General features: G+C 32.4%; 10 protein-coding genes and 7 pseudogenes across 17 annotated transcripts, besides 1 other annotated feature; 13 read left to right on the top strand and 4 right to left on the bottom strand.

The window, feature by feature from the left end:
• Positions 1 to 1,119: part of a mobile genetic element that runs on past the window's edge.
• Positions 1,120 to 1,325: 206 nt separating this feature from the next.
• On the top strand, positions 1,326 to 2,332 carry TVAGG3_0701050 (oxidoreductase protein; the record flags this gene model as incomplete). The annotated part of the gene is made up of 1 exon (XM_001309640.1): positions 1,359 to 2,282. The coding sequence occupies one exon, from the start codon at positions 1,359 to 1,361 to the stop codon at positions 2,280 to 2,282; it is 924 nt and encodes a 307-aa protein (XP_001309641.1).
• Positions 2,333 to 2,691: 359 nt separating this feature from the next.
• On the top strand, positions 2,692 to 3,890 carry TVAGG3_0701040 (putative TM nitroreductase family; the record flags this gene model as incomplete). The annotated part of the gene is made up of 1 exon (XM_001309639.1): positions 2,810 to 3,625. The coding sequence occupies one exon, from the start codon at positions 2,810 to 2,812 to the stop codon at positions 3,623 to 3,625; it is 816 nt and encodes a 271-aa protein (XP_001309640.1).
• A 684-nt stretch (positions 3,891 to 4,574) lies between these two features.
• Positions 4,575 to 5,632, top strand: TVAGG3_0701030 (uncharacterized protein; the record flags this gene model as incomplete). The annotated part of the gene is made up of 1 exon (XM_001309638.1): positions 4,715 to 5,143. The coding sequence occupies one exon, from the start codon at positions 4,715 to 4,717 to the stop codon at positions 5,141 to 5,143; it is 429 nt and encodes a 142-aa protein (XP_001309639.1).
• A 616-nt stretch (positions 5,633 to 6,248) lies between these two features.
• On the top strand, positions 6,249 to 7,147 carry TVAGG3_0701020 (uncharacterized protein; the record flags this gene model as incomplete). Its single annotated transcript, XM_001309637.1, has 1 exon — positions 6,274 to 6,699. One exon carries the CDS (start codon positions 6,274 to 6,276, stop codon positions 6,697 to 6,699), a length of 426 nt encoding a protein of 141 aa, XP_001309638.1.
• A 1,093-nt stretch (positions 7,148 to 8,240) lies between these two features.
• Positions 8,241 to 9,287, top strand: TVAGG3_0701010 (uncharacterized protein; the record flags this gene model as incomplete). Its single annotated transcript, XM_001309636.1, has 1 exon — positions 8,241 to 9,287. The coding sequence occupies one exon, from the start codon at positions 8,241 to 8,243 to the stop codon at positions 9,285 to 9,287; it is 1,047 nt and encodes a 348-aa protein (XP_001309637.1).
• A 217-nt stretch (positions 9,288 to 9,504) lies between these two features.
• TVAGG3_0701000 (uncharacterized protein) lies at positions 9,505 to 10,224 on the top strand (the record flags this gene model as incomplete). The annotated part of the gene is made up of 1 exon (XM_001309635.1): positions 9,505 to 10,224. One exon carries the CDS (start codon positions 9,505 to 9,507, stop codon positions 10,222 to 10,224), a length of 720 nt encoding a protein of 239 aa, XP_001309636.1.
• A 178-nt stretch (positions 10,225 to 10,402) lies between these two features.
• On the bottom strand, positions 10,403 to 10,723 carry TVAGG3_0700990 (uncharacterized protein; the record flags this gene model as incomplete). Its single annotated transcript, XM_001309634.1, has 1 exon — positions 10,403 to 10,723. One exon carries the CDS (start codon positions 10,721 to 10,723, stop codon positions 10,403 to 10,405), a length of 321 nt encoding a protein of 106 aa, XP_001309635.1.
• Positions 10,724 to 11,395: 672 nt separating this feature from the next.
• Positions 11,396 to 11,620, bottom strand: TVAGG3_0700980 (uncharacterized protein; the record flags this gene model as incomplete). The annotated part of the gene is made up of 1 exon (XM_001309632.1): positions 11,396 to 11,620. One exon carries the CDS (start codon positions 11,618 to 11,620, stop codon positions 11,396 to 11,398), a length of 225 nt encoding a protein of 74 aa, XP_001309633.1.
• TVAGG3_0700970 lies at positions 11,621 to 12,258 on the bottom strand (annotated as a pseudogene). The gene has a single exon. A coding segment is annotated over exon 1 (638 nt).
• A 293-nt stretch (positions 12,259 to 12,551) lies between these two features.
• Positions 12,552 to 13,169, top strand: TVAGG3_0700960 (annotated as a pseudogene). The gene has a single exon. A coding segment is annotated over exon 1 (618 nt).
• A 647-nt stretch (positions 13,170 to 13,816) lies between these two features.
• Positions 13,817 to 14,430, top strand: TVAGG3_0700950 (annotated as a pseudogene). The gene has a single exon. A coding segment is annotated over exon 1 (614 nt).
• A 263-nt stretch (positions 14,431 to 14,693) lies between these two features.
• Positions 14,694 to 15,470, bottom strand: TVAGG3_0700940 (uncharacterized protein; the record flags this gene model as incomplete). The annotated part of the gene is made up of 1 exon (XM_051243385.1): positions 14,694 to 15,470. One exon carries the CDS (start codon positions 15,468 to 15,470, stop codon positions 14,694 to 14,696), a length of 777 nt encoding a protein of 258 aa, XP_051089972.1.
• A 1,976-nt stretch (positions 15,471 to 17,446) lies between these two features.
• TVAGG3_0700930 lies at positions 17,447 to 18,432 on the top strand (annotated as a pseudogene). The gene has a single exon. A coding segment is annotated over exon 1 (986 nt).
• Positions 18,433 to 20,734: 2,302 nt separating this feature from the next.
• TVAGG3_0700920 lies at positions 20,735 to 21,271 on the top strand (annotated as a pseudogene). Its single transcript has one exon. A coding segment is annotated over exon 1 (537 nt).
• A 167-nt stretch (positions 21,272 to 21,438) lies between these two features.
• Positions 21,439 to 22,266, top strand: TVAGG3_0700910 (annotated as a pseudogene). Its single transcript has one exon. A coding segment is annotated over exon 1 (828 nt).
• A 1,097-nt stretch (positions 22,267 to 23,363) lies between these two features.
• TVAGG3_0700900 lies at positions 23,364 to 25,073 on the top strand (annotated as a pseudogene). Its single transcript has one exon. A coding segment is annotated over exon 1 (1,710 nt).
• Positions 25,074 to 25,530: 457 nt separating this feature from the next.
• Positions 25,531 to 26,549, top strand: TVAGG3_0700890 (organellar and viral DNA polymerase type B; the record flags this gene model as incomplete). Its single annotated transcript, XM_051243384.1, has 1 exon — positions 25,531 to 26,549. A coding segment is annotated over one exon (1,019 nt), but the record flags the coding sequence as incomplete, so codon positions are not given.
• Between the last annotated feature and the right edge of the window lie 25 nt (positions 26,550 to 26,574).

The following is a 26,574-nucleotide window of genomic DNA, read 5'->3' as shown; positions in this document are numbered from 1 at the left end:
AACCTAAAACAAGTAGTCCTATTTCAAACCACATTTACTTACTAATAAAATTTCGTTATTGTGACACTTTCTCCGGTTTATAGGACCTCTCTCATATTCTATCTTGTCATATCTAAACTCATAGTCATGTATGTCCTCTAACCATCTCATAACGGTTTCCAAACCACTTTTATCGGATGTAAAGTAAAAGCATGGATGGTTATGTAAAACGTCTAAAGTTTCTAAAGAGTCTCTCAAAGTCCAGTCTACTTGGTATTGAAAATCCCATGTGTTAAAGAACGGCGGGTCCACTATAAAGAAAACATTTTCCTTGTCTTTATATTTTTCATACAACTCTGTCCAATAACATCTCACAAACTCTATACCCTCAATATATTTTTCTATGTCCTCTTTGAAAACATTTGTATAGTTAAGATATAAAACTTTTGACATAAGTGTTTCAATGTCATGAACTCTTATAGAACCACTATATAATAGTCTAGCAGATATACTATCCCAGTCTATATATTCTGCTTTTTTCAAAACCTCTCTCACAATATTTTTCTTATCTAATGGTATACGTTCCATCTTACCTATAGGTATCTTTTTCTTTTAACTCTTTCAATATATTGTTTGTGTCTGGTATATGTTTGAGACGGTCCATATAGTTGTCGAAGTCATTGCATATAATCTTTGAGTCTGGGAATATTGTATGGCACAAATGGGATATATAGAAACTTCCACCGAACAAATCTACAAATGTTAGACCATTCGGTAGTTTCTTAAGTTCTCTCAATATAATATCTTTACATTTACCCTTATTTCCAAAGAACGGTAACGGTGGTTTTGTAAAATTCATTTATATATAATAATAAAAATGTTTTTCCTGAAAAGTGACAGAAAAGTGACAAAGCATGAAAACATATATAATTTGTGAAAAGCGACACATTATATAATGTTTTCGACCCAGAAGAAGGCTTCTCAAAGTATACTTCCTTGGAACGCCTGTAACTTTTCCTGTAGCGACGATAGACCCTTACTTGTCCGGACAAAGTTATACTAAACATCTTCAGGGCTAGAGGGCACGAAGTGCCTGGAGGCCCCACTACCTTTTTTTTTTTTTTTTTTTTTTTTTTTTTTTTAATTGCGCGATGAATGATAAATCTTCACAATTGAGAAAATAATTCGGAATTGTTATTACAAAGCCTTCATAATTCGCTGATTAGACTGCAGCTATAGTCCTTTTACCTTACAACACATTCAATTATTGAAACCAAAACAACACATCATTTTAATTGAAATCTATTGAGAATTTTGATCGATCAAATTCAATATTTTTTGGGGTAAAAGAATCGTCACTTTTATTCACCTCATTTTAGATGAATCGTATCCCAACAATCGGTCTCGGAACATGGAAATCACCACGTAGTGACGATCTCATCAACGCCATTGTTTACGCTGTCAAAGAAGCTGGCTACGTCCATGTTGATTGCGCAGCTTGCTATGGCAACGAAGATGTTGTTGGCCAGGCATTCAAGAAGCTTTGGGAGATGGGTATCAAGCGTGAACAAATCTGGATTACATCCAAACTTTGGAATACTCAACATAGACCAGATTATGTTGAAGAAGCATGCCGCCAGACACTTAAGGACCTCCAACTCGACTACCTCGATCTCTATCTTATGCACTACCCAACTGCATTCGAAGCTCGTCCAGCTACAGGCGACAAATTCCCACGTGTTGACGGCAAGATCCAATTCGATAACGAATGCTCCATCATTGACACATGGAAGGCCATGGAGAAGCTCGTCGAAAAGGGCCTCGTAAAGAGAATTGGTGTTTCCAACTTCACAATCAACCAACTCGAGAGACTGAAGCACTCTGATGCCAAGTTAACACCATACACAAACCAAATCGAGTTCCACCTCTACAACCAGCAGGGTCCACTTAGAAACTACATGCATGAGAACGGAATTCGCCTTACAGGCTATTCAACACTCGGCACAGCTGATTGGGCCAAGCCAGGATCCCCAGTCCTCCTTCAGGATGAAGTTCTCGTTCAGGTTGCTAAGGAACAGAACAAGACTGTTGGCGAAGTTGAATTAAAGTTCCTTCTTACAATTGAACCAGGAGCTTCCCTCCTTGCAAAGTCAATTACACCAGAAAGAATCTACAAGAACAACCATCTTGACTTCGAATTGACAAAGGACCAGGTTAACAGACTTCGCTCTCGCGAACATGCTTATCGTTATGTATCTCCAAAGGTCAACTGGAACACAGATGTTTTAGGTGATGGCTGGTAAAAAAATTTTATTTTTTTTTTTCAATTGATTAAAAATCTCATCTTTTCTAATATATTTAACATTCTTTTCCACAACAAAAACGGATCATCCTTTTCATAGATTAGATTGCTTCATTAATTAAATATTATCCAAATAACAATGAATTAAAGCTTTTTATCGCCAATTTATGAAGTAACAATGACATGCAAAATAAAATATACCACATTGATCTTTATAAATCACATAATTACATATAAAAAGTCATGCGATCAATTCATATTGAAATATTCAATGACCATTATTTAAAATTTTTGCATTTATAACAAGGATTTAAATATATTTAAACAACCTAAAATTTAAAAAGCATTCAATTTTTACCTATTCATCACAAAATCAATAAGAATTTTTACCCAATAATCACAAAATCAAAAAAATTTTAACAATGCAAACAATATTAATTTGTCAAATTTTAATCATTGAATAACAGGCATTTTTGAAAAAATAGTGTTCGGGAGTTCTCAAAATTTTAGGATTTTTACTTCATTTCTATGTCTGAAGCTCCACAGATCAGTGTTGTTGATGCTTTCAAAGCTAGACACTCAATCCGTAACTATAACGGAAAGTTTGAAGAATCTCATATGGCTACTGTTCGTGCAATTGTTGAAGAGGCCAACAAATTAACGGCTCCATTTGGAACAAACGGTGAAATTGCCATTACTGAGCCAGGAATCAGCAAGTATGGCCTCGTTACAGGTGAAGGTGGCTGGATCGTTCTTAAGATTCCAGAAACTGTCGATCTTAAGTCACCAGAATTCCAGAATTACATGCTTGATACAGCATTTAAAGGATGCTATGCTGTTATGAAAATGACCCAAAACGGCATTGCAACAAACTGGGTTGCAGGAACTTATGATACAAAGCTTGTTGCATCAAGATTCCCAGGATCTAAGGTTATTTGCACTATTGCTTTCGGTATTGACTCAGAGAAAAAGAGATTTACTGATTACGTTGCAAAATGGTTCACAAAGGGAGATAGACTTGCTTACAACGTTCTTTTCTATGATGAAGTTGCTAAAAAGATGATTGAAAAGCAACCAGAAGGTAAATTAGGTGAAATATTGGAATGTGTAAGATGGCTTCCTTCTGCTTATAACAAGCAGCCCTGGAGATTGTCTTTCAATGAACCAGAAAATAAATTCAAGATTTTTGACTCCCAAAATCTTGAACAATACACACCTCTCGATATCGGCATCATGATTGGTGGCTTTTACTTTTATTCCGAAGGTAAATGCCAGATTGATGTTAGTAAGTCAGAGGAGACTTTCCCAAAGGGAGGAAAGTATGTTTGCTCAATTAAGTTATAAAAATATAATTTTAAATTTAAGTTATTTTAAACCTACATATCAGATATATTACAAATCGCAATAGAGGAGCAATTAAATATCGTATCGTTGATTCGAAACATGAAATAAATTTCAATGTAAACGAAAAATACTTATATTTAAGGATAAAGATCAATACGAGATTTAGATACATACAAACCTTCCCATTAGCAAAGAACGCTAATTCTTCAATCGGATAGTTTTTTCGAATAGCAATTTTACAGGTAAAACTGAAAAATTATTCTAGTCACCAGTAGACTTAATATTATGGAGTATGTGAAAAAAAAATTTTATTTTCATTTTCCACTTTTTTTGAACTCTTGATAATTAGTGATAATGAGAATATCTACTATAGCTCTAAAATATAATTGGGTTATTGACAATTCAATTGCAATACATTAGGATTTGGAGTTTAAAAATTAGGATAACAAATACTATCGCAGAAATAGAAATGAATATTTTGTTATTGAGAGAAAACATGCGATTTAATCGAACAGCTAATTTTCAATCAAATTTGCTAATTCAATTTTCAGCTAACTATTCTATTTATTCAATTTAATTAAATACATTCACAAACTACACTCTTATGCTAAAATTATTAATACATATGTTTACATATGATTGTATATATTTTTTTTATTTAAATTAAAAAATGACAGATAATGGTTTTATCAAATAATATTCCTAGTACAACAGTAAATATCAGGAAAACAATAATTATCATCTAATTTTCAATAAAATCGAGTATAACGATCGTGTTTACATATCAATTTATTATCAATAATTTCATTTATGCAATCTATTCTTCAAACATGTCATTCAACTTTTTGAAAGTTATCAAAAGTCATTATAATTTCATGATTCATATATAAAATAATTATATGGATTTTTCCATACTACAGTAACTATCAATAATTCTTCTAATTTATAGCATACGAAAAAAAATTCTTATGCAAATAAATTATGATATTTAAAGCCAAATACACATAAATCCAGCTATTCAGGTTTTGAAATTTTATATGGGGAATTCAATTTTTCATTGTTTAATTTTCTGAATTCATTTACTTCTAAATGACTGAAACTAAAACAAACACAATTCAGCACTCAAAAACAAAGCAAAATAAAGCAAATGACACAGATAGATTTCCTAAAGATCTCGAGGATATTGACAAAAGAATAATAATTAATGAACAAAAAATTCAATATGTATCAAAAATTCTTGAGGACCATTATGGAGGAAGGTTAACAGTAGATTTGTTACGAATGTTTGCTCGTCGTCTCTCGAAATCAATCAATAAATTTCTTGATCCATATGCGAACAAAAATAGACTTGGACTTCTATGCTGGTATGCAGAAAATTGGGATGAATTAAAATCCCACTTAGACGAATATATTCCTTCACACTCAGTCAAAGCAAATAAAAAAGAACTCGATAGTTTAATAGAATATCCAAATCCAATAGATCCATCTGATATTAACCAGTTAATTAATTTTCATTGAGTTCTCTACAGAACGAATTTCATACTTTTATATTATCCATTTTGTTATTTAATTGTTTCTTCTTTGCATGATAGTTTTCAAACGCGGATAAAGATGCAATGAACATTGATAAAGTTCATTATATAGTTATAACTAAAAATTCATAGTCTTTTTTTGAAATAGTTCAAAAAAACATCATTCAAAGGTTTAGAAGAGTATCTAATTATTGATTTGGGATTTAAAATCTAATTTCTTGTCAATGGCGTATAATTCAATTCTGATACTGTATTTTCGTCACGAAGTTTAATTAAAACCATGCTGTGATTAACATGAACTTATCATCTGTAAAGTTTAATTTAATTTTTTTTTATTCAATGAAAATTCGAGGTAAAATTTTTCTTATAAAATATTGATCTACTGATGAAGCATTAAAGAAATTCCAATTAAAAGCAAAAAACCGATTAGTTACTTATAGAAAATTCAAAACTGTAGGTTTAAATCTGTTATTTGTTTAAAAATATTTAATAAATGGGAATAAGGATTTGAAATAGATATGTTTTACAATTTCATTATCAAAAATTTAAAACGTAAAATTTTGAAAGCTACTCATTCAAATCGTAAACAATTGTTATAAAAAATTATCGAATAAAATATCTAGATAACATTATATACATCCGAATTTTAGATGACCAATTTAAAACAAATTTTACATTTGCAGACGGAATTTATGTATTCATTTAGTAAATTAGTTTTCTCAAGAATTGAGTTTTATGAAAATATCTTATTGATTTATTTAAATATCTTTCAATTAAATAATTTTGATTGATATATTCGCATCAAAATTTAATAATGCATGCTGGTTAAAAATTACATTCATAAATTTTGCTACGAATTGAAAATTTTGTATCCCTTTGAAAAAATCGAATCCTTTTGTAATTAATTAATTGCCTAATATTTGTTACCTCATATAGACAATTAAATTATATTTGAAAGATAGCAATAATTCTGTACTCAAATGTTTTTCAATGCAGTTAATACCCATTGATTATACCTTCCTTCTTGTCTCATACATTTTTTTTCTTTTTCACTTTCTCTCTTTTCATAAATAATTTGAAAAGATTATTTACAATTATTTATTTTCGATATTGGCAATGAATAGCTCGAATATCTATGACACAATCAAAACAAAGCGCTTTAGGGACTTTAGTGACATCATATTTGCCAATATTAAAGATCAAGAAGCAATTGAAGACAGAATCATAAGAAATGAACCACTCATTGATACAGTTATCAACTGTCTCGAAAGCCATTATGGAAGTAAACTCACAGTTGATCAATTAAGAATCTACGCACGCTGCGCTTCTAAGATAATCAATAAGAAAATTGATAGACTTGCTAATCGTAATAGAATGGCTCTTCTTTGTTGGTATTCGGAAAACTGGAATGAAATCCAGCCCCATTTAAATGAATTTCTTCCTATGGACAAAAATCCAACATGTCCTTCTTCCATTAGTTTTAGCAAAATCTCAAACCAAATCGATCCATCTGATTTTCATCAACTGCTCAATTATCACTAACTTCAATATAATTGTATTTTTTTTTATTTTTCTGTTCTTGTTTGAATAAAAAAATATGCTTATGCATTCATCACAAGAAGTTATTTTTTCAATGTTTCATTAGCTATATATAGCTTTGTAAATTTCCATATAGAATTTCAAAAAAAACCCGATTGAATTCACAATGCCTTCGTTACATTCAATCATGTGAACTTGAATACCTATTATTTCATTACACAATATGATGTTAAGGGTCCACTGTAAAAATTGAAAGTCTCTCAAAATTGAGAGGCGATTTGCAAATAATCGTTATCGTCTTTTTTCGAAAATCCACTTTTCCTAGTGTTCTGATTAATATTTTGTGAATGCAACAATGAAATATATGTTTTAATAAGATGATTATATATTCTATCACTTCAAATCGAATAAAAATTGCAAATTCAGCAAGTTTTATAAAAACATGATTTTTTCGAATTTTTTCGCTTTTGGATGCGAGTTTTGAAAAATAGATATTTTCGAATTTTGATTTTATCTTAAGTATAAGTTTTATATTAGGAATTTTTTTGACCTATTTCTAATCATTAATTCCGATGTTTTTCCAGGAATTTAATTGAGAAGAAATTAGGAATTTCGCTTTAATGCTATGACATACTAATATTACGATGTATGTAGTTTATATTTTTTACAATAATAACTATGAAATCTCAAGAATGGGCTAAATTATTCCCTTTGAACGCAGGTTTAGTGATTAAATATCTCAAAAAGGGTATGCTTTACAAATGAATGAAAACGATATCATAATTGATATAATTTATATGATTGAAATTTAATTCTAAAAATCCGACCTTAGAATTGAAAGGACCCTCATATCTAAGGACAAATAAAGAAAAACATGTAGTAAAATTAAAACGTTTTTTTAATAATGCAAAAAAATAAACAATTACAAAAATTATCATTGTCTAATATTGACAATGAGATATTACATTAACATTTAAGTACAATGTTACATGGACGTTAGAATCCAGTACACTATTCATTGATTTTGTATTTGAATATCTAATTCATGGTAGATTGCTTATGGTTTAGTAATTGTTTGTCGATGTTATGCTTTGTACTGCTGAACAAGGATTATTGTTGAGTTTTTTTGCAGGTAATATTTTTTGACGACACAAAGCTAACTCTAGATAGAGCAAACGTAAGTACTATATAGCTGTTCTTGTAAATTTAAACCGAAATCTATGATTTTGAGTTTATTTCGAATAAATTCGGGAATGAATTTTTGTTTTGATAAAAACTATATATGTTATGTGCTACAATATTGAACCTATAATCATATTATACCAATTTGATATCTGTTTGATTATCACGGAGACCGTAGCAAGACGAAAAAGTTATATGAAAAAAGATGTCACTTTTCATGAAAATTTACATCGATTTATTTATATTATTAATTTTGGCATTATTTTTAACTGTAAAATATATTTATTGTAAAATAATATTTCTTTTCAATTTTATTTTACGTCATTCAATTTCCCCGCCACTAAGACACAAGCTGATTTCTTATGCTTACGCTGCAAATTCATTCTCAAGAGTTATACAACGAGTTAATCTCACGTCATAATGGTATTCAATCAAGTTATTTCGTTTTTATTAATGAAAATACAAATGAAGAATTCTTTCGAATAGATTCTTATAAAATTCAACCACCACCTCCAATTACAATACAACCTCTATCTAATGTTGATGATAATTTAGACCCAAATCAATTATTTAACCAACTTTCGGATCAAATTGATTCACAAATTGTAGCTATAGAGGATACTATTGAAGGATTATCAATGCCAGTCGATACAAATTATCAAGATAATGATGATTCCTTAGATGGCGTAGATAGTGATGACGAATTACCTGATTTCGATCAGACTGTTGATGAACAGACCTTACAAGAACTTAATATTAATAAAAGTTTATCTGAAACACCACAAAACTTTAAAAAATCTCAAATACAGCAATCTCGCAGTACAGATGATTTTAATTCATTAGAAAAACCTCCAAAGTTGAATAGTTTACAGAAAGAAGCTGAAAAATCACAATCGGCGCCTGTAACCGCACAAAATTCTCCAAATTCTTCTCCAAAACGTGAAATTAAAAAAACATTATTAAAAGAAAAGTTTGATTTTACCGCGGTTAAAGAAATACTTAAATACAATTTTCCTGCTATTCCATCACAAAAGGATATTTCTGACTTAAAGAGCAACAATCATGTTCCAAAATACTTCGCCAAAACTTATAGTTATGTTATTGAAATTCTTGAATATTTACATAATGTAATGCCTCTTATTAAAAGCATAATAGAAAAACTTAAAGTGAATATAGATGATATCGAAGAAGCTATCACAATTATTCAAAATAGAGGAGAAGAAAAAAAGTATGAGTGTTCAGAACAAGAGAAGTTAAAACATGTGTTTATATGCCTAATCACAGGAATAGGCTTTGAGAAATACGTGGAAATAATGTCGTATAACAATATTCAAGTTCCTTGCGTCAAAACATTACAAAAAAACGCAGGAAGAGATTGCAAAATTATTGGAAGACTTTGTCCTGAATAAAATTGAAGAATTAAAATTAAAATATATTGGACAGGAGCTTATATGTGGCTATGACTGTAGTTGGGGAGGAAGAAGAAAAAGTGTCCAAGCGATAGGATGCTTAGCAGACGTTATTCACAATTTTATCAGAGAGTTTCATATAACTACTAAATATCAGGAATTCAAAGATATCTTTAAAACAGTTACAGTTTTCCCAGAAGATGAAGCGTCGACATTAATGGAGCATACAATATTTGAAAAGCTTGTCAAGTCAGATACTATTCAACAAGCAATGACATTTGTATCAGATGGTGATAGCAAACCAGGACATGTACTTTCTAAAGAAGGTGTACAATGTGAACAAACAAAAGATGTGAATCATACAATTAAATCGTACTTCGCGTCTGTTAAAAAGAGACATGATGATTTATTAAAATTATTGAGGTATGTATTTAAAGATCCTGAGTTAAATGTAGAAGAAAAAATTATGAAATGGCAATCATTCAAACGACTTTTTGAAAAAGATGAAGAAAAAGTTAGGGAAGAAGTTTTTAATTCAATCGATACATTAACATATCTATTCAGAATTATTAAACCAGGAATTCATACTAACTACAATGAAGCTTTTAATGCCTTGAAGTCTAGATTATTGGAAAAAGATAAAGCATGGAAACTTGGCTTTATTGTGAGATGCTTTGTTTCCGTCTTGGCATATAATCATCCTGACTGGAAAACCCTTTTACGGCAATTCTTTAAACTTGATATTTCAAATTATGATCATGTTTGTAAAACTAGAATAGCAAATATTGAAAAAAGAAGCAAATATGATCGAGAGAGAGTGCAAAGTCTTGAATTTAAAGAAAAGGAAAAAGAAAAGCTAGAAGAAGAAACAAAGAAAAAAGAAGAAAAGAAGAAAAATACTGAAGAAAGAAAAAATAAACAAAATAATGAGGGTTAGTTAGTATCCCTATCTTGGGTACGGCGGCACTGCGTTCCACCTTACCCAAGATAACGGTTTGACACTTTACAAAACCATTAACGTATATTTTACAACACAAACGACAACACTAACTTAACCTTAAATATTTACAAAGCCACCAACCACTTCACCTCACTAATGTAAAAAATAAACGTTCTCACTTACAAAAGTATTGCAACTCCTCCCATTGCTGTGCTTCACATAACAGCTCATAATCTTCTGACTCACTTTCTTCTTCATATAGGTCAAAGTCACTGTCAAAATAAATGTTAGTAAGTTTTGACAAAGCTAATGAAACACGCTTACCGTTTGTATCTATTGCTTTTATATATCTCCCATTATGTTTGTTGTCATAAACACTCAAACTAACTTTACCCTTTCTCCCTCGTATCTGATAGAATGTATTTTCACGAGGAACGAAGAACAAATTCTTGAACTCATGACCGTTGTAGTTTGTTATCTCAATAGTTTTCGTCATTTATATAAAAATAAAATAAAAAATAAACTTAAAAATTAATGATATCACCACCCTCACACGTATGAAAACATAGCACAAAAATAAATTTAGGTGAAGTGGTGAGATCTCACCCGTTTTTTCACCTCTTTTTTCACCCTGTTGAATTCATTGCTTTATAACTCTCTTCCTTGGTTTCTTTTTAGTTGCTTTCTTCACGTCTGTCTCCAACTTGACTGTCTTTCTTCTTCGGCCGTAATGATACCAGTTACTTCCACCAGTCAATGGGTCAAATGGTCTTTCGTAAGGGTTTCCATACATTCCATAGGGACCATACGGAAGAACTACTGGTGGAGAAGAAACATTTTCTTTAGTTCCATCGACTCTATTTAAATGCATTGTTTCACCTTTCATCTGGTCATTAAAGTCTTTTGTGTGTTTTGCAAACTCATCGTCCTTTCCTAAAGCATTTTCTGACTCAGTCGCAACCAAATTGGATGCTTTATTTATGAGCCCTATTTTATTTAATCTTAACTTCTTTGCAACCCAGCCTCCAATCTTCCCTTTATTTGCATCTAATGTCTTCGAAAACCTTCCTCCACTCATTTTATTTACTGCGTCATAAGCTCCAAGTGCTTTTGCTCCAAATGCTAATGCTTTTGTTCCCATTGCGCCTAAAGCTGTCCAAGCTACCATTTACACCATATTAAAATCATCTCTCTTCAATATTATCTCATAAAAGTTCTCGTTACTGGAGAAAGTCAATGAAACATAAGCGTTCTCACGGGCTTCGCCCTCACCGCTTTGCGGTCTATCTAACTTCTTTCTTATCTCATCTATACGCTTCAAAATGTCTGAACAATTGCTAACATCTTCTACAACAGTTATTTCATCATGAATGACCTTCAAGAACAAGCTCATTTAATATGCTATTAAAATCATCTCAATAATGAGTCCATCCTTTCCATCTTTAGGTAGCACAACATCTTTCATTGAAGAAGGTTCGACAAGTCTTATGTTAAACTTACTGACAAAGTTTGTTATACTATAATGCTTCGGCGGCGAATACATATAGTTTGAAAGACATAATATAGATTCTTCAGCAAATTCACTTATACTGGATTTTATAACAATGTTCTCACGAGACCAAATACCACCAATTGACAATCTTGTAAGCAATCCTGCTGAACCTTCTACTGTAAACGTCGATGGTAACATTCCACGAAGGTCATCTATTGACATCTTTGAGTCACTGAATTTAAAGATTTTCTTAAAGCAATCGTCATTATCTAACCATGCAATAGCTTTGAAGTTTTCATTCGAATATACATCTGCTTCATTAAATGTAAAACCTGACTTCTTTGCAGAGACGACTTTAAAATCTATTGAGTTTGTTTCAAAATTATATGCTATGGTAACTTCTGAAGGTAATGGATGTCCTTCCGCAGTCAGTTGTTCTCTCACTACCGTTTGAAGCTTTGTATTAAAAACTTTCATGTCATCTCCTGTATCTAAGTTCACATACACAGCAACAGGAAAACTATCTTGCTTCTTTGTTTCATCATTATACCTCAAAACATTAAAGTTCTTCAATAATATTGTTCTTCCTGCTGGAATACTTCGAACCTGTCTGATTTCAATAGCTTTCTCACCTCCTACATACTCTACCCAGTGTCTTGGATATTCATAAGTATACTGACTTTCTTGAATTTTGGTTGGTTTCATCATAACATGTTCATAGTATATCTTTATACTCTTGTCAGTTAGACTCGGTGCTATGTTCTGAATATTTCTGACTTGCATTTTTAATGGAGATAAAATGAAGCATTTAATACATGACATAGATGAAGACATGAATGAAACTACAGACAAACTTAACTCTTCTCTCATTCTTCCTTTCAGTAAGGACTATGAGTTCTGTTCAAATGGTGTTTATTTCTATTGTGGAAAGATGGGGTCAGGAAAGACATTTAACCTCATTCGTCATATTCTTATAACAGAACGTTTAGGAAATGACTCATATTATGACCAAATCATTATATCAGCAACTTCAGACTCTATGGACTCAACAGCGAAAACATTTATGTCAAAAGTTCAAGCCTCTGTCGTTAAAGTTCCAGACAGTGAACTCATTGAATTTCTTCAACGTTACATTCGACGTAAGAGGAAATATTATGCCATCGTTGAATTTATACAGTCAGGAATGCAAAAGACTTCTGAGGAGATGGAAAGAATTATTGACAAACACCACTTACGTCAGTACTCAGGAGTTTACGATATGAAACGACTTACAAACTACATTCTGTCAAAACTTTCAAAATACCCCTTCAAAAAATATCCATCAAACACTTTATTAGTTTGTGACGACTTCGCTGGTAAAGGTTTAGTTTCAAAGCCTGACTCACCATTAGCTAACATCATTACTAAGTCAGACATTACCATTTAACTGAGCAATACTTATGCAAAATGAGGTTTTTAGCTTTAAACATAAACGTCTCATAACTGACTTCGTTATCTTTCAAGGTTTCTCACGTTATGATATTGAACTTATTTGAAACAGTCAGGTATACATTACCTTTTGAAGAATTGGGAGCATATAAGTCTCTCATCTCTCCTCGTTCATACTTGAGATTCATATCATGACTAATACCATTAAATTCAAAAATATTCCATGGAACGACCAACATTGTTTTAAAGTTTAACCTTCAATTGACTGATGGTAAACAAATTCCATGCATCTCTGTCGCCATTTCTGTTAATATTTTTGCTGTCATTCATATCATCCACTTCCCATCCGTTAGCTTTTGAGGATATGCGTTAGAATAGCTGTTCTTAAATGAAGGCTTTTCACCTTTGAGAGCATAAACTCTATAACTTTCTGCATACTTTATGTTTGAACCTCCTGAGCCATCATTGACATAAATTTTTATAGGCTTCCACCCTTTGTTCATGTTCCTGCTTCTTCCCTTAGCTCTTTTGTTCAGTAGTTCTACATCTTTATACACAGCTCCTGTCTCAGTGAATTCAACAATATTTTCATTCGTTAGCTTTACATTCAAACCCTTGTCGAGTATATTGTTCATTTCATACATATAAAAGGTTTTTATTCTATATGAAATGAGAAGCAAATCCATCTTAGCTGGTGCCGTTAATGTTCCAATTGAACCAACATCAAATGTTGACTCACGAACGACAAACAATATTGTCATAAAGAACTATAGTTCAGAGTGTTTGAAAGAACCAGAACCAGAGCTGAAATCCGTGAATTTAAACTCAGCTTCAAACGCTAACGCTACATCAGATGTTAAGTTAGAGTATCCACCACTGGACCAATTCTTTCAAGAGAAGCCAACGACAACCCTTACACAAATGTTCAAACAAATCCTTCAGATAACGTAGACCATTACCTTCTTCAGTTATACCAAACAATTTTACTCAAAGACGATAAGAAGCTTTTGACAAATCTTATAAGCAAGAACCAAATAATTCTAACAAAGGAGGACCTTGAAAATGTTATCTCACGAATAACAGGGAAACAATGTGTCATTGACTATCTCGACCCTGAAATCGAATGCTGTGGTCAAACTCCACTATTCATGAAAATAGGTAACATCCGCATCATTGAAACACCAGGAACTACAGGAGTTGAGTTTAAGTATAAATATTCGAATGAATATACAAAACTTTCAACAGAATATAAACTTTGTTTGAAATATGTTTTAGTAAATTAAAGCAGTCAGGAGGGCTCTTTGAGCCCATCTTGGCGCTTTGCGCCGTCAGTCAAAAAAATTTCAAGTTAGCAATTTGTAATATCTATCCAAAACTTCTTCAACAGTATCGAACTCATCTTCATAATGCAAAACTAATCTTATTGACTTGGTGCAGTTTTCACTAACACAATATTTTTCTGTTCTCTTGACTGACATAACTAATTCATTTGTTTCATCAAACAGCAACAACCAAAGTTCATGACCTAATACATAACATTCATACTTTATATTTTTAGCTCTGAGTTCTCTTGTAAGCTGTTGCATTTAATATTTTCTAAAAAGTCAACTTCAACAGTCATTCGCACTGGTGCCTTCAGTTCTACAGGCTCTCCTTGAAAGTCAACAAGTCTGAATTGCATGTCTTTCAAATTATGAGGACTAATGCGAACCCATTTACCTAAATGAGTTGCTATGACAGGAACGTTTGGAATGAACATTGAATTGACTGCATAACAGAAGGATTTATATTCTACTGAACCTTTACTATTAACTCCTGAAATGCCTGTGACATTAGCTATTTTAGACTCAATGTATAAACAATTACCATAACATACGTATGGAACAGATTTCATCTCAATCGTTTTGTCAACACTTTTCAAAGGAAATCTCATATGATATGCACCCAAAAGAAGTTGTACTCTATGACTCATTCGTGTTATCTTAAACTCCTTCACATAACTGAACTTCAAAACTCCTGCAATAAGTTTAACATTCATTAAGTTTTCTTCGTTATCCTTGTTTATTGTAGTATTTATGAGAGCATTTAACACTCCAGCTAATGTTTCCATCTTATATTCTACATTATTGTGAAATCTTATTTCGTGCTTCTTTCCATCTATTTCAATCTCCATGAAATCTGTTTCATCTGTTATAACGAATGAAGCGATAGTATTGAAGTCAACCATTCTGAATGCAAGCGCCTCATTCTGTAGACCTAAGTTTGTTTGTAGCTTTACTGTCCCGTATTCGTTTGGGTCTGTACTTTGCAAATAGAACAACATTTTATTCTCATTAAAATATGAGTATAGCTGCATATGCGTATGAAGCTGACAGAGCTAAACGTTTATATTTTGGTCAATACTCTCTCACACTTACTGACAAATATATTGTTATTTCTGATGGAAATACTGAGAAATACATAACATGGAAGGACTATGAAAAGTTCGACCCTATTTTAACTCCATGTACTATGCCGTTTATAAAGGACGGTGAAATTATTGAAAAAGATAACACAACAGTATATAGGTCTGTTTATGAAGCATTAGAATATATGTTGAATCATAACCCAAAAAGATTTGACCCAAGCACTACACCATGTGCAATGCCTTTTATTAAGGACGGTGAAATCGTAAGAGTTCCGGATTCAACGGTTTACACAGCTGTTCAAAACAGTTTACAAAACATTTTAGCGAATATCTTTAATTCAGAAACTACAGAAATAAAATTACCATATATAACAGATGCTAAAGAAATTAAATCAAAAACGACAACATTATTTACGTCACTTAATGATTTAATGACTTATATCATTAATATTCCTGCACCAACTACAGCATTTGATCCAAACTCGACGGTTTGCAGTGTACCTTTCATAAATGACAGTTCATTAATTACTTTAAGGGATTCAACAGTAAATGAATCATTAAAGGCGTCATTAATGAAAATCATTGATTTTAATTCATTCACGAATACATATAATTCATTCATTAATGTTTCATATGCTTCTAAAGAAGGTGAGCCAAAAACTATTGATAAAGCGGTGTATGAAATAAAAGCATCAACGACGAAATTGAATTCGTTAACTTTTGACGGTGATAGTTTCGTTAATGACATAACATCGGGGAAAACAATTTTAACGAAAGAATACTTAAAATCTCATGTTAGTGAGTTCGTTGAAATTGAAAAAGAAGGTGGAATTAAGTTCGATCCACTGAATTTCATTTTCAGCTTAGCGAATGCGGGTGTTAGTTTCGCTGAATGGACAACTATACAGAGTGAAATAAATGCAATATGGACGTTTTTGGGGTCAAAAGCGGGAATGGGTGAGCTTGTAAATGCTGCAAGAACATTAGGTGAAACAGGAAATTTTGTAGATGGTTTTAAAAGACTTGTTTCAAATGTTTTAACAAACACAAAGACGGATTTTCGAACAGATAGCAACAAACCCTCCGGTTATGGCTGCGTTGATGATGGTTAGAGATATAAAACCACGTAACGACGGGAACGAAGAACATGAACAACAGGATACTGGTCGGGTTATTCGAGACATTAAAAACGTGTATCCTGAAGTTATTGATTTATTTAGAGGAGTTAATGATTCAATTTCAAAACATTCTATAACCCTCGATGAAGAGAATAAATTAACAGATTATATATTCGTCATTATTGCAGAATTAATGAAGAGAATAAATGAAAAAGGAATTGGTGATATCATTAATGTCAGCGATGTAATGATGAAAAGAAATTTTGACTCATTATTTACAAAACCGAAAACAGAATATAGTCTTTATGACGTAATTACCGAATTAATGAAAAAGATTAATGATAATAAGAGTTCTGGCGGAAGAGTTGAATTAGAAGTGAATGATGTTAATGAGAAATTAGCCGAAAAAGCAGACAAAAATGAGCTTTTAGCTCTGAGTGATAAAGTCAAGAACCACGTTCATTATATAACTTCAGACGAACAGATTATAACGGACTACCATGGATATTTAACACAGGATGAACAAATAAGCACTGAAGATGTTAATGAAAGAAGATATAAATACATTCGTGCTAAAGGTTATGACATAAGCTGTACTGTACATTATGACACGGTAAAGCGCTAGAAGCATTTAGTTATAACGATGAAATTTATGCCTCTACTTTCTCTGTTAAAGGTGTATTAGTTGAACCAAGATTTACATTGAGAGTTAAGGCAAAAATAACTTTTGAAGATGCTATTAAAAGTAAAGCTGACAAAGTTGAACTCGAAGCAATGAACAAAGTTTTGAAATCTCATAAACACAACATCTCCGATATAAATGAACTTCAAGCTACATTAGACAGTAAAGCCGACAAGAACCATACACATAAATCCTTCACTACTGTTAGAGCAGACGACATAATATTAAACTATACCCTTGGTTCAAGTGCACCTTTAGAGAATCCAAGTACAAGCGTAAAAGATACACTAAACTCCTTAAATAGTAAATGTATGAACATTGAAGGTCATGTCAGAAACTTTGAAACACATGAACTACCAGCAATGTTAGATAAGAAAGCAGATAAAGAACATACACATAACTCCTTCTCAACTGTTGCTATAGAAAGTATTGAAGGAACGGTTGGCGGAACTGGTGGGGATGCATTATATTATAACCTCCTAACTTTCCACAAGGTTTAACATCGAATGAAAACATAACAACGAAGAAAGAAATTAGCTGTAAAAATGTTTATGTCATGGATGATGAAAATAATGTTAAATTCACTGCTCAAGATTTATATGATAAGAAAGCAGACAAAACAGAGCTTCAAACATTAAAGACAGAAATACTTCAAACATTATATCCCGTTGGTTCTATTTATACGTCAATGAACTCAACAAATCCAGAAACAGTTTTAGGTTTTGGTACGTGGGAACAGATTGTAGACAAATTCTTATACTGTGCTGACTCTTCAAAGCAAACGGGAGGTTCGAAGAAAATTAAAGAAGCAAACCTTCCACCACACACTCATACAGGAACTACAAACTTTTCTGGCGACCATAGCCACTCATTAAGAGACCACCCATTATACAACTCAGAGTATGAAGCTGGCAATGATGTTTTATCTCCATCTTATAACAATGCAGCAAAAAAGATTTTTCGACCAACTGAACCAGGAGGAAATCATTCACACACTTTCACAACAAATCCAACAGGCTCGGGTGCAGATTATATGCCACCATTTGTGACTGTATTCGCATGGTACCGTGTTCAATGAACGCGCTTGAGCCTTGAATAAAATCTTTAACTTTACATAATGAGCTTGAAAGAAGTATTCGAACAACATCCATGGTGGTCATTTAAGAAGTTCAATGAAGCTGCAAAGAGTTGGGGATTTACTAACAGAGCTGAAGTGAAAAGGTTCTTTGACAAAAATGTTGTACATCAACAAAAATAAACCCTTACGACTACTTTTTACCAATTTACTCCAACAACTCCTGACGCATACCAATTTGACACTCTATTCAAAGCAGAAAAGGAGGACATAAACCATTCCTCATCTTCATTAATTGTTAACACTCGTAAAGCATATGCATATCCAATGAAAAATAAAGGAACTCGTGAAGTGTTAAGAGTTTTACAAAAGTTTTGTAGCAGAACATAACCCAAGTACTTTAACATCAGACCAAGACAGTGCATACCTCAGCAATGAAATCACAGAATTTCTCATTAAGCATAACATAACTCACTACACTACTGAAGACATAACCATACATACTCGGCATCATAAACGCTTCATAAGGACTCTCAGAGATTTAACCAAGAGCGAGACTTTAACCGAAGAAACAATGAAACATTTTTCTCGAAGTATATTATTCCTCAACACATTCTACAAAGGACATAACCAATTCATGACACAACAACAAGAAAAAGTATATACAAAGAAACGAAGCCAAACACAAAATATCAGAAATTCAACACAATTTAACCCTCATTCCTGGTAAAAAGTTCGTGTAGTTCTTGACGACAAGCCGTTGACAAAGAAACGTTTAAGGTTAAGTAGAAACTAATATATCGTAGACTCTACGCAAGGTAATGGATATCTTATAAAAGCTGCTGACGACTCTATTGCGTTTTACCCTCGTCACAAATTAGTCGAAAGTAGTAATGCAAACTTGCTGAAACATTGACGAAGCAAAGCGAGGAGTGGTTATTGAAATACTTGGCTATAACATAAACGATGACACTTATAAAGTAAGATATGAAGGAGGCGTTGAAGATGTTATACCATCTAAGAACTTGAGAGAGTCAAAGTCAACACATCTGGGACCATTAGAGCGGGAGTACTGGAAAGACAAAAATAAGCCAGAAAGAATAAGAAAATTCTTCTAAACTTTTTCATTAGATGTAAATCAGACATGAATGAGAACAGTCATGATATCATTAATGGTACCATTTATTTACACCAAAAAATATAATTTAGGTGAAGAGGTGAGATCTCACCTCTTTTTTCACCTGTTTTTTCACCCTCGCCGCTTAGCGGCTCAGATTGCTTTAGCTTTCTCGTGAATTTTCATGAATTTCCTTAAGATAGAAAAAATAAAGTTAGTTTTATTTTTTTATTTTGTATGTAAAGACAGAAATGTCAAACATTGAGTTTGAAACAGTTAGAAAGATTGACAATGACACCAAAGTGGTTAGAATTGGTGATTTAAACGTAAGATACTCAAAGAAATACAATAAATATTCTTTGTCAGACATTATATCTCCATCTGGAAAGAAAACAAACGACTGGGTTAGAAATGCTTCAACTCAGAAAATTTTGACAAGAAATCCTGAGCTTATGATATCAGTAGCATTTCATGGAACAAGAAGCATATCTTATAGACAAAAGTCTTATACCAATAGTTTTGTTATGGTTAGACCCTGTTGTTGGATATAACTTCATAACATATGGTTCATTCGATACGGAACGTTGCAGTGAAGGCTTACTTTACATCGTTCAGAAACCGAAGGACTTCAACACAAAAAGATATAAGATAGGAAGGACATATAATATAACTCAAAGATTGACAGTACAGTCAATAGAGTCAAGGTTGTGTTTGTTAATGATATGAGAGCTGCTGAAACAGAACTGCTTGAAGTTTTTTTATTTATTTTTTTATTTTGTATAAAAGATATGATTTCAACAATCGGCACAACAACAATTCAAACAACTACAGCACCAAACTCGCTAGTCATGAATCCTACGTCAATGTTGGTAGAGATGAAAAGCTTTATTCCTTCTTCATATACTTTTGAAACAGAAATCCAGAAGATAAAGCAAGAACTTTTAACAAGTAATTTAGACTGTAGTGCGAAAGATGAAACAATGAACAGTAATCTTTATGAAATGCAGGACATTATTGACCATTTACCCAAATTGCCTGAAATCCACAGCAAAAACTAACTATTCCTGAATTCGACGAAATAGAAGTGAAACCACTGACTCAGTAGAAATAAAGAAATTCATACGTAAAGTAAATTATGAGTTTCTAGGATATCATTGCAACCATAAAGTTATGGACAAAGATTGAGACATGGTTTATAAAAATATTTCTGACATATATAAATCGGTGGAGTTTAAGACATACGATAACTTTGTTTCATTAGTTGCAAAATGTGTTTGGGAAATAAGAGATAAAGATAGAAGAGGTAAGGTAATGGGCATGAACAGATAAACCAGCAGCTTTTGAGTTAAAGAAACCATTGACGCCTTAGTTGTTCTAGCTGGTTTTATTTCAATGTATAACGCAAAAATGAATCCGCAATGTTCAAAATGTAAAGCAGCAATAAGAAAATATAACTACTCAGTCAAAGAGATAGAAAGAATGCGAAACGACTATGCAGACTTAAAGAAAGAAGCAGAAAAGCCAGCAGAAGATAAAATGGATATGTTAGAATTTCTGAACAAAAACTATCCAACAGCAGAAGATTTCCTTCTGTCTGACGTCAAGAAGAAATATAAAGAAACCTTCGGCATCGTTAAAACATTAGATATCCTCAGCGAAGAAATAGAAGCTACAAAACTGTTTAGGATTTCAAATATACATCGTACAATTCATGTAAAACGCTTGTGAAAAAAGAGGTGAAAAAACAGGTGAAAAAACGGGTGAGATCTCACCTCTTCACCTAAATTATATTTTTGCTGAAAAATGACCAAATTTCATGAATTTTCATAAAAGATAAAAATAACGCTAATTTTTTTCTAACAAATTTTTTATCCTGTATATAAGAAACAGTAATGTCAACATCAGAGAACACAACAACAGTTATAGTCCATGAAGCTATAAATGAAGAATACGAGTACATACAGTATAACAAACAGTTACGTCTCATTCGTTCAGTCAAAGATGACATGTACCAAATGCAAAGTATAATGAATGCTCTTCGTTCTACAAAGCAAGCATATCATTGGTTTGAAACCAACAGGCAAAAGAACTTTTAGAAGAATTTCCTTCATATGATTGCTTCCCTCGGAAAACCGAGAGAAGAGATTCCGTATGAAAATCGCAAGAATTTGGCTCCTGGTTTGAAAGGTTATTATGTTCATAGACTTTTAGTAAATGCTGTAGCAATGTGGGCTTCACCTCGTTATGCTTGTTATATTTTCATGATGTTTAGATGAACTATATAAAGCAGAACGTGGAGAGATGGAAAAGAAACTTCAAGCAAAAGATGAAGTCATTGAATCCAAAGACAAAAGCATACAGAAAAGAATACCGCGTTCGTACCAAAAGGAAAGGAAAAGAGTTATAGGTATATGATATATACTGAAGAATTGGAGAAAGAAGAAGATAAAGATATGGTTATGTTGCATTTAGTCAGAAGAAACAACAAGAGCTTTTATGACTTAGCTAAAATATATAAATCTGACAGAAACTGGTTCTATCGTGAAAACTTACCGATTTCAATGACACCGAATGAGCAAATAAAGGAAATTGTCAAAAATACTCTTCCTCAAACACACTATGACATCAAAGGTTGCACAATACTTACATTCAAAGAAGACTTAACATTACTGAAGGAAAAAATAACAGAATATTTCGATAACTTCAAAGAGGAAGAATAAAGTCACGACAACATTAACGAAGAAGTCACGACAACATTAACGATGAAGTCACGACAACATTAACGATGAAGTCACGACAACATTAACGAAGAGAGAATGAGGTGAAAAAAGAGGTGAAAAAACGGGTGAGATCTCACCTCTTCACCTAAAATATATTTTTGTGCTATATTTACACTCATTTACGAAGAAGTCATGAATCCTACGTCAATTATGTTCGACACTGTAAGCATTAACGATAACATTAACGATAACATAAACGATAACATAAACGATAACATAAACGATAACATAAACGATAACATAAATGCTCCATGTCAATTATGTTCGACACTGATAACATTAACGATAACATAAACGATAACATTAACGATAACATAAACGATAACATAAACGATAACATTCATTTTTGCATTAATCCTGCTGTGTTGTCAAAATGTCATGTTGTCATCATTTTTAAAAGAAGTTAATTAACCTGGTGACATGGTGACGTGGTGACGTAGTGACACCATCAGTTATTCAAAAATATATTTTTGCTTAAATAGCTTCAGGGTCTATTTCTTCAACCATTTCACTTCCTTCGTCAATGTCAATAGAAGCTTCTTCAACCTTTGGTAAGAATTTCTGTATAACATCTTTGTTCGTTATTGTCTTCAGAGATGAAGGATAATATTTCACATTTGTTTCACCCTTCTTATATTCTTTCTGTTCGGAAAGATTTAAAGCAATACTGAAGAAGTCAATATTAGAGTTCTTTATAACAGTATAATGAGTATCTTTGACATTCACGAAGAAACTCTTTTGTTTCAAAACTACTGCTAACTCTTGTGAAGTATAACGTTTGCGGTCAATGACGATAGCTAATGGTCTGACATACTGACCAAACTTAGATTCTTTCACAAACTTCTTGTTAAAGATAACATTAACATTTGAAGCATTATTGAACTCATTCTTGATGGCAGTAGCGAGAGCATTGTATGAAAAGAACTTGCAATCTTGCATGTGTTTCATTAAAATAAAAATATTAAATTATTTTGAAAAATAACTTTAAAAAATCTAATCTAATTTTTTCAAAAATATTTTTTTATTTCCTACTAAAGATGTATCGGAAGTTGTCTAAGTTAGAACACTCGGAAATAAAACAACTTCTTACAGAAGCTAACATAGATGTTGCAAAACATTACGCAACAAACAAAAAAGCACTCGCTGACATCCTCAATGACTACAATGGTGCAATAAGTTATGATAGAATTCATGAGTTCATAAAGCCGCAACGCGGCGAGGACGAAGTCCATGCAAGAGCATTTCCTTTAAATGACGTTGCTATTGACTTATATCATAGACGTTCAGTACCTCATGAAGTAAGAAGAGAAATGTTTGACATAACAAATGCAAACGTTGGTGAAACAAGAAGAAGAGACGACACACTGAAACAACAGAGAAGAGAGATGTTTAAAAGTGCTATAGAACAAGTTCGCAAAGCTAACGATGTCATTCGTTCCATTGACGACAAACCAAAAGAAGGTGAGAGATGGTTAAAGAAAGATGAAGAGAATAGGAAGAGAAATGTGAAGTCAGGCAATAGACTCATTGACTTTAACATCGAAGCTTTAGATGAACCAAACAGAGACTACTTACACAAACATTTCGGTAAGGTTTTCATGAGACTCTTAGAGAAATTAAAATAAACTCACAACAGAGATGGATGGTATGTTATAAACTTGGTGGAAAGTATGAATGTTCTACGTTAAACCTCAATAATATTGGAACATTACTACATCAGCTCTTGAAGGAGAACTTTATATCAGAGATAGAAGCAAATGCTGCAGGTATTGTTGAAATGCACTATGACTTCTTCTTGACAAACATAAAGAATCTTACTGAAATAAAGATGTATGATTTAACAGAATATGAAGGCTTAACGATGTCAGATGTAAAGAAAGGCAAACCAAAAAAGAGACCATATAGAGATGAAAGCACACTGACAAATGACCAGAAAGCCATTTTGGAAGCTCTTAAGCAAACAGGAAACCCAGCACTTATAGAAAGCTTTTGGAAAGATAATGGTGAAAAGAAGTTTTATAAGAAGAGAAGCGGTCAGTTCTGGAAGTATCTTTGCACATTACCTATAAATCTTGAACGCTACCAAATCTTCAATGAACTGAACAAAAGAACTGCAACACTTATGACAGAAGACAATTGTTTCGTTTATGCTTGCATTCAGGCTGGAGTAAATGAAGAAACTATTGACCACATGAGAGAAGTCATTCGTGTTAGAGACTTTCCTCAAAGTAAAGTACAAGAAATTTCTGACGCAACAGGTATAGCATTTAATGTTACCATTGGTTATTTCAATGACTCAAGACATAATGAAATAAAGAGATACATACCAAAAGAATGTGAAACTGTTCGAACTATTGACTTACTTCTTGTTGAAGACCACTACATGCTAAATGAAAGATTACCAATGACAACATATTTCATTCGCAACTATATAGAAATCTTGAAAGTGTGGTGGAATGAACATTGAGAAACAAATGAAGATTTATACAAAGAGAGAAGATAAATATGTAGTTCGTTATGATAGAACAACACCGTTATGGGATGTTATGAAAACATTGTGGGAGTGCAAATATTTCGAACCTATTTCTTATGGAGAACTTTTCACATATACGACTGACTTATATAAACAGAACCTTGCACCATTTAAAGATTTGACATATGCTCCAAAGTATTGTGTACAACTGAAGAAGAAAGCCGAGTCAAAAGAAGTAAATAAAAATAAGTGCAAGTTCATTCCTGAGCACGTTTTCTTTGCTGACTTTGAGTGCAGTACCGATGGCTTTCATAAAGCTTTTAACATATGTTACGACAGTGAAGATGGTTCAGTGAGTGAAAGCATTTGGGGTCAGAACTGTGCAACAGAATTTTTGGAACGACTTCCTGACAAGAGTTTAATATATTTCCATAACCTCAGTTATGATATAAACTTCATCTTAAGACACATGACAGAAGTGAAAGGAACTCCCATCATTAAAGGTTCACGAACAATGCAAATAACTGGCTTATATAAAGGAAGGGCAATTATTATAAAAGACTCTTACAGTGTTATAAATAAGAAGCTTAAACTATTTCCTGCTATGTTTAACTTACAAACAGGACCGAAAGAAGTATTTCCATACAACTACTACAGCAGTGTTTTGTTAGCAAATGACAACAGAACTGGTGTCATTTCTGAAGCATGTAAGTTTGTGAGATAGAACATTCATGAAAAACATAGATTCCATCAAAGGTTGCAGAATAGATGAGAACCACTTCGACTTAGAAAAGTATAGTACATTTTATTGCAAACAAGATGTAAGAATTTTAAGAGAAGGTTTTGTTAAGTTCCGCAATGACATATTGAAAGAATTTGATTTAAACGTTTATGACTACGTTAGTATTTGTTCTATTGCTAACAAATTGTTTGAGAACAGAGTGTACTTCCCGAATGGAAATTTATATGACCTCTCAAATAAACCAAGAGAATTTATTTCACGCTGTATTCAAGGTGGAAGATGTATGCTGTCAGATAACATGAAACAAAAGAGCGAAAAGAAACTCATTGCTGACTTCGACGCTGTTTCATTATATCCATCAGCTATAGCAAGACTTTATACTTTAGAAGGTATTCCAAAGGTTATGAAGAAAGAAATGTTAAGCACAGAGTATCTCATGAGACATTTATTCGATGACGACCAAAAGGAACCCATTGGTGAAAAGTTTATGTCTGGCTTCTTTGTTCTCATTAAGATAACAGAGATTGGAATACATAGACACTTTCCTTTAATAGTTTGTGACCCTGAACTAAATCCAGAACTTAACGTTCCCAGAAGTTCAAACACTTGCTGTTTAATGTATGTTGACCATATAACATTACAAGACCTCATAAAATATCAAGGTGTCAAATGTGAAGTGTTGCAAGGATACTATTACGATGGAAACAGAGATATTAGAATAAGAGATGAAGTAAAGAAGTTGTTTGAGTTAAGGTTAAAGTATAAGAAAGAAGGAAATCCTTTGCAAGAAAATATAAAGCTCATTCTGAACAGTATTTATGGCAAAACTATTCTATCTCCTATTGAGTCAAAAATAACCATAGTAAATGACAAAGATGCTATAAGATATGCCATCAGAAACTACAACCATATAGTGAAGTTCGAAGGTTTGGATGGTTCAGATAAAACTATTTTCAAGCTAACGAAAAGCATTTGCAGACACTTTAACTTCTGTCCACTTGGTGTTAACATTCTGTCTATGTCGAAGAGAATA

The sequence above is a fragment of the Trichomonas vaginalis genome, chromosome III (genome assembly GCF_026262505.1).
Source record: "Trichomonas vaginalis G3 chromosome III, whole genome shotgun sequence".
NCBI classification, from domain to species: domain Eukaryota; phylum Parabasalia; order Trichomonadida; family Trichomonadidae; genus Trichomonas; species Trichomonas vaginalis.
This window is presented reverse-complemented; position numbering and strand designations above follow the sequence as displayed.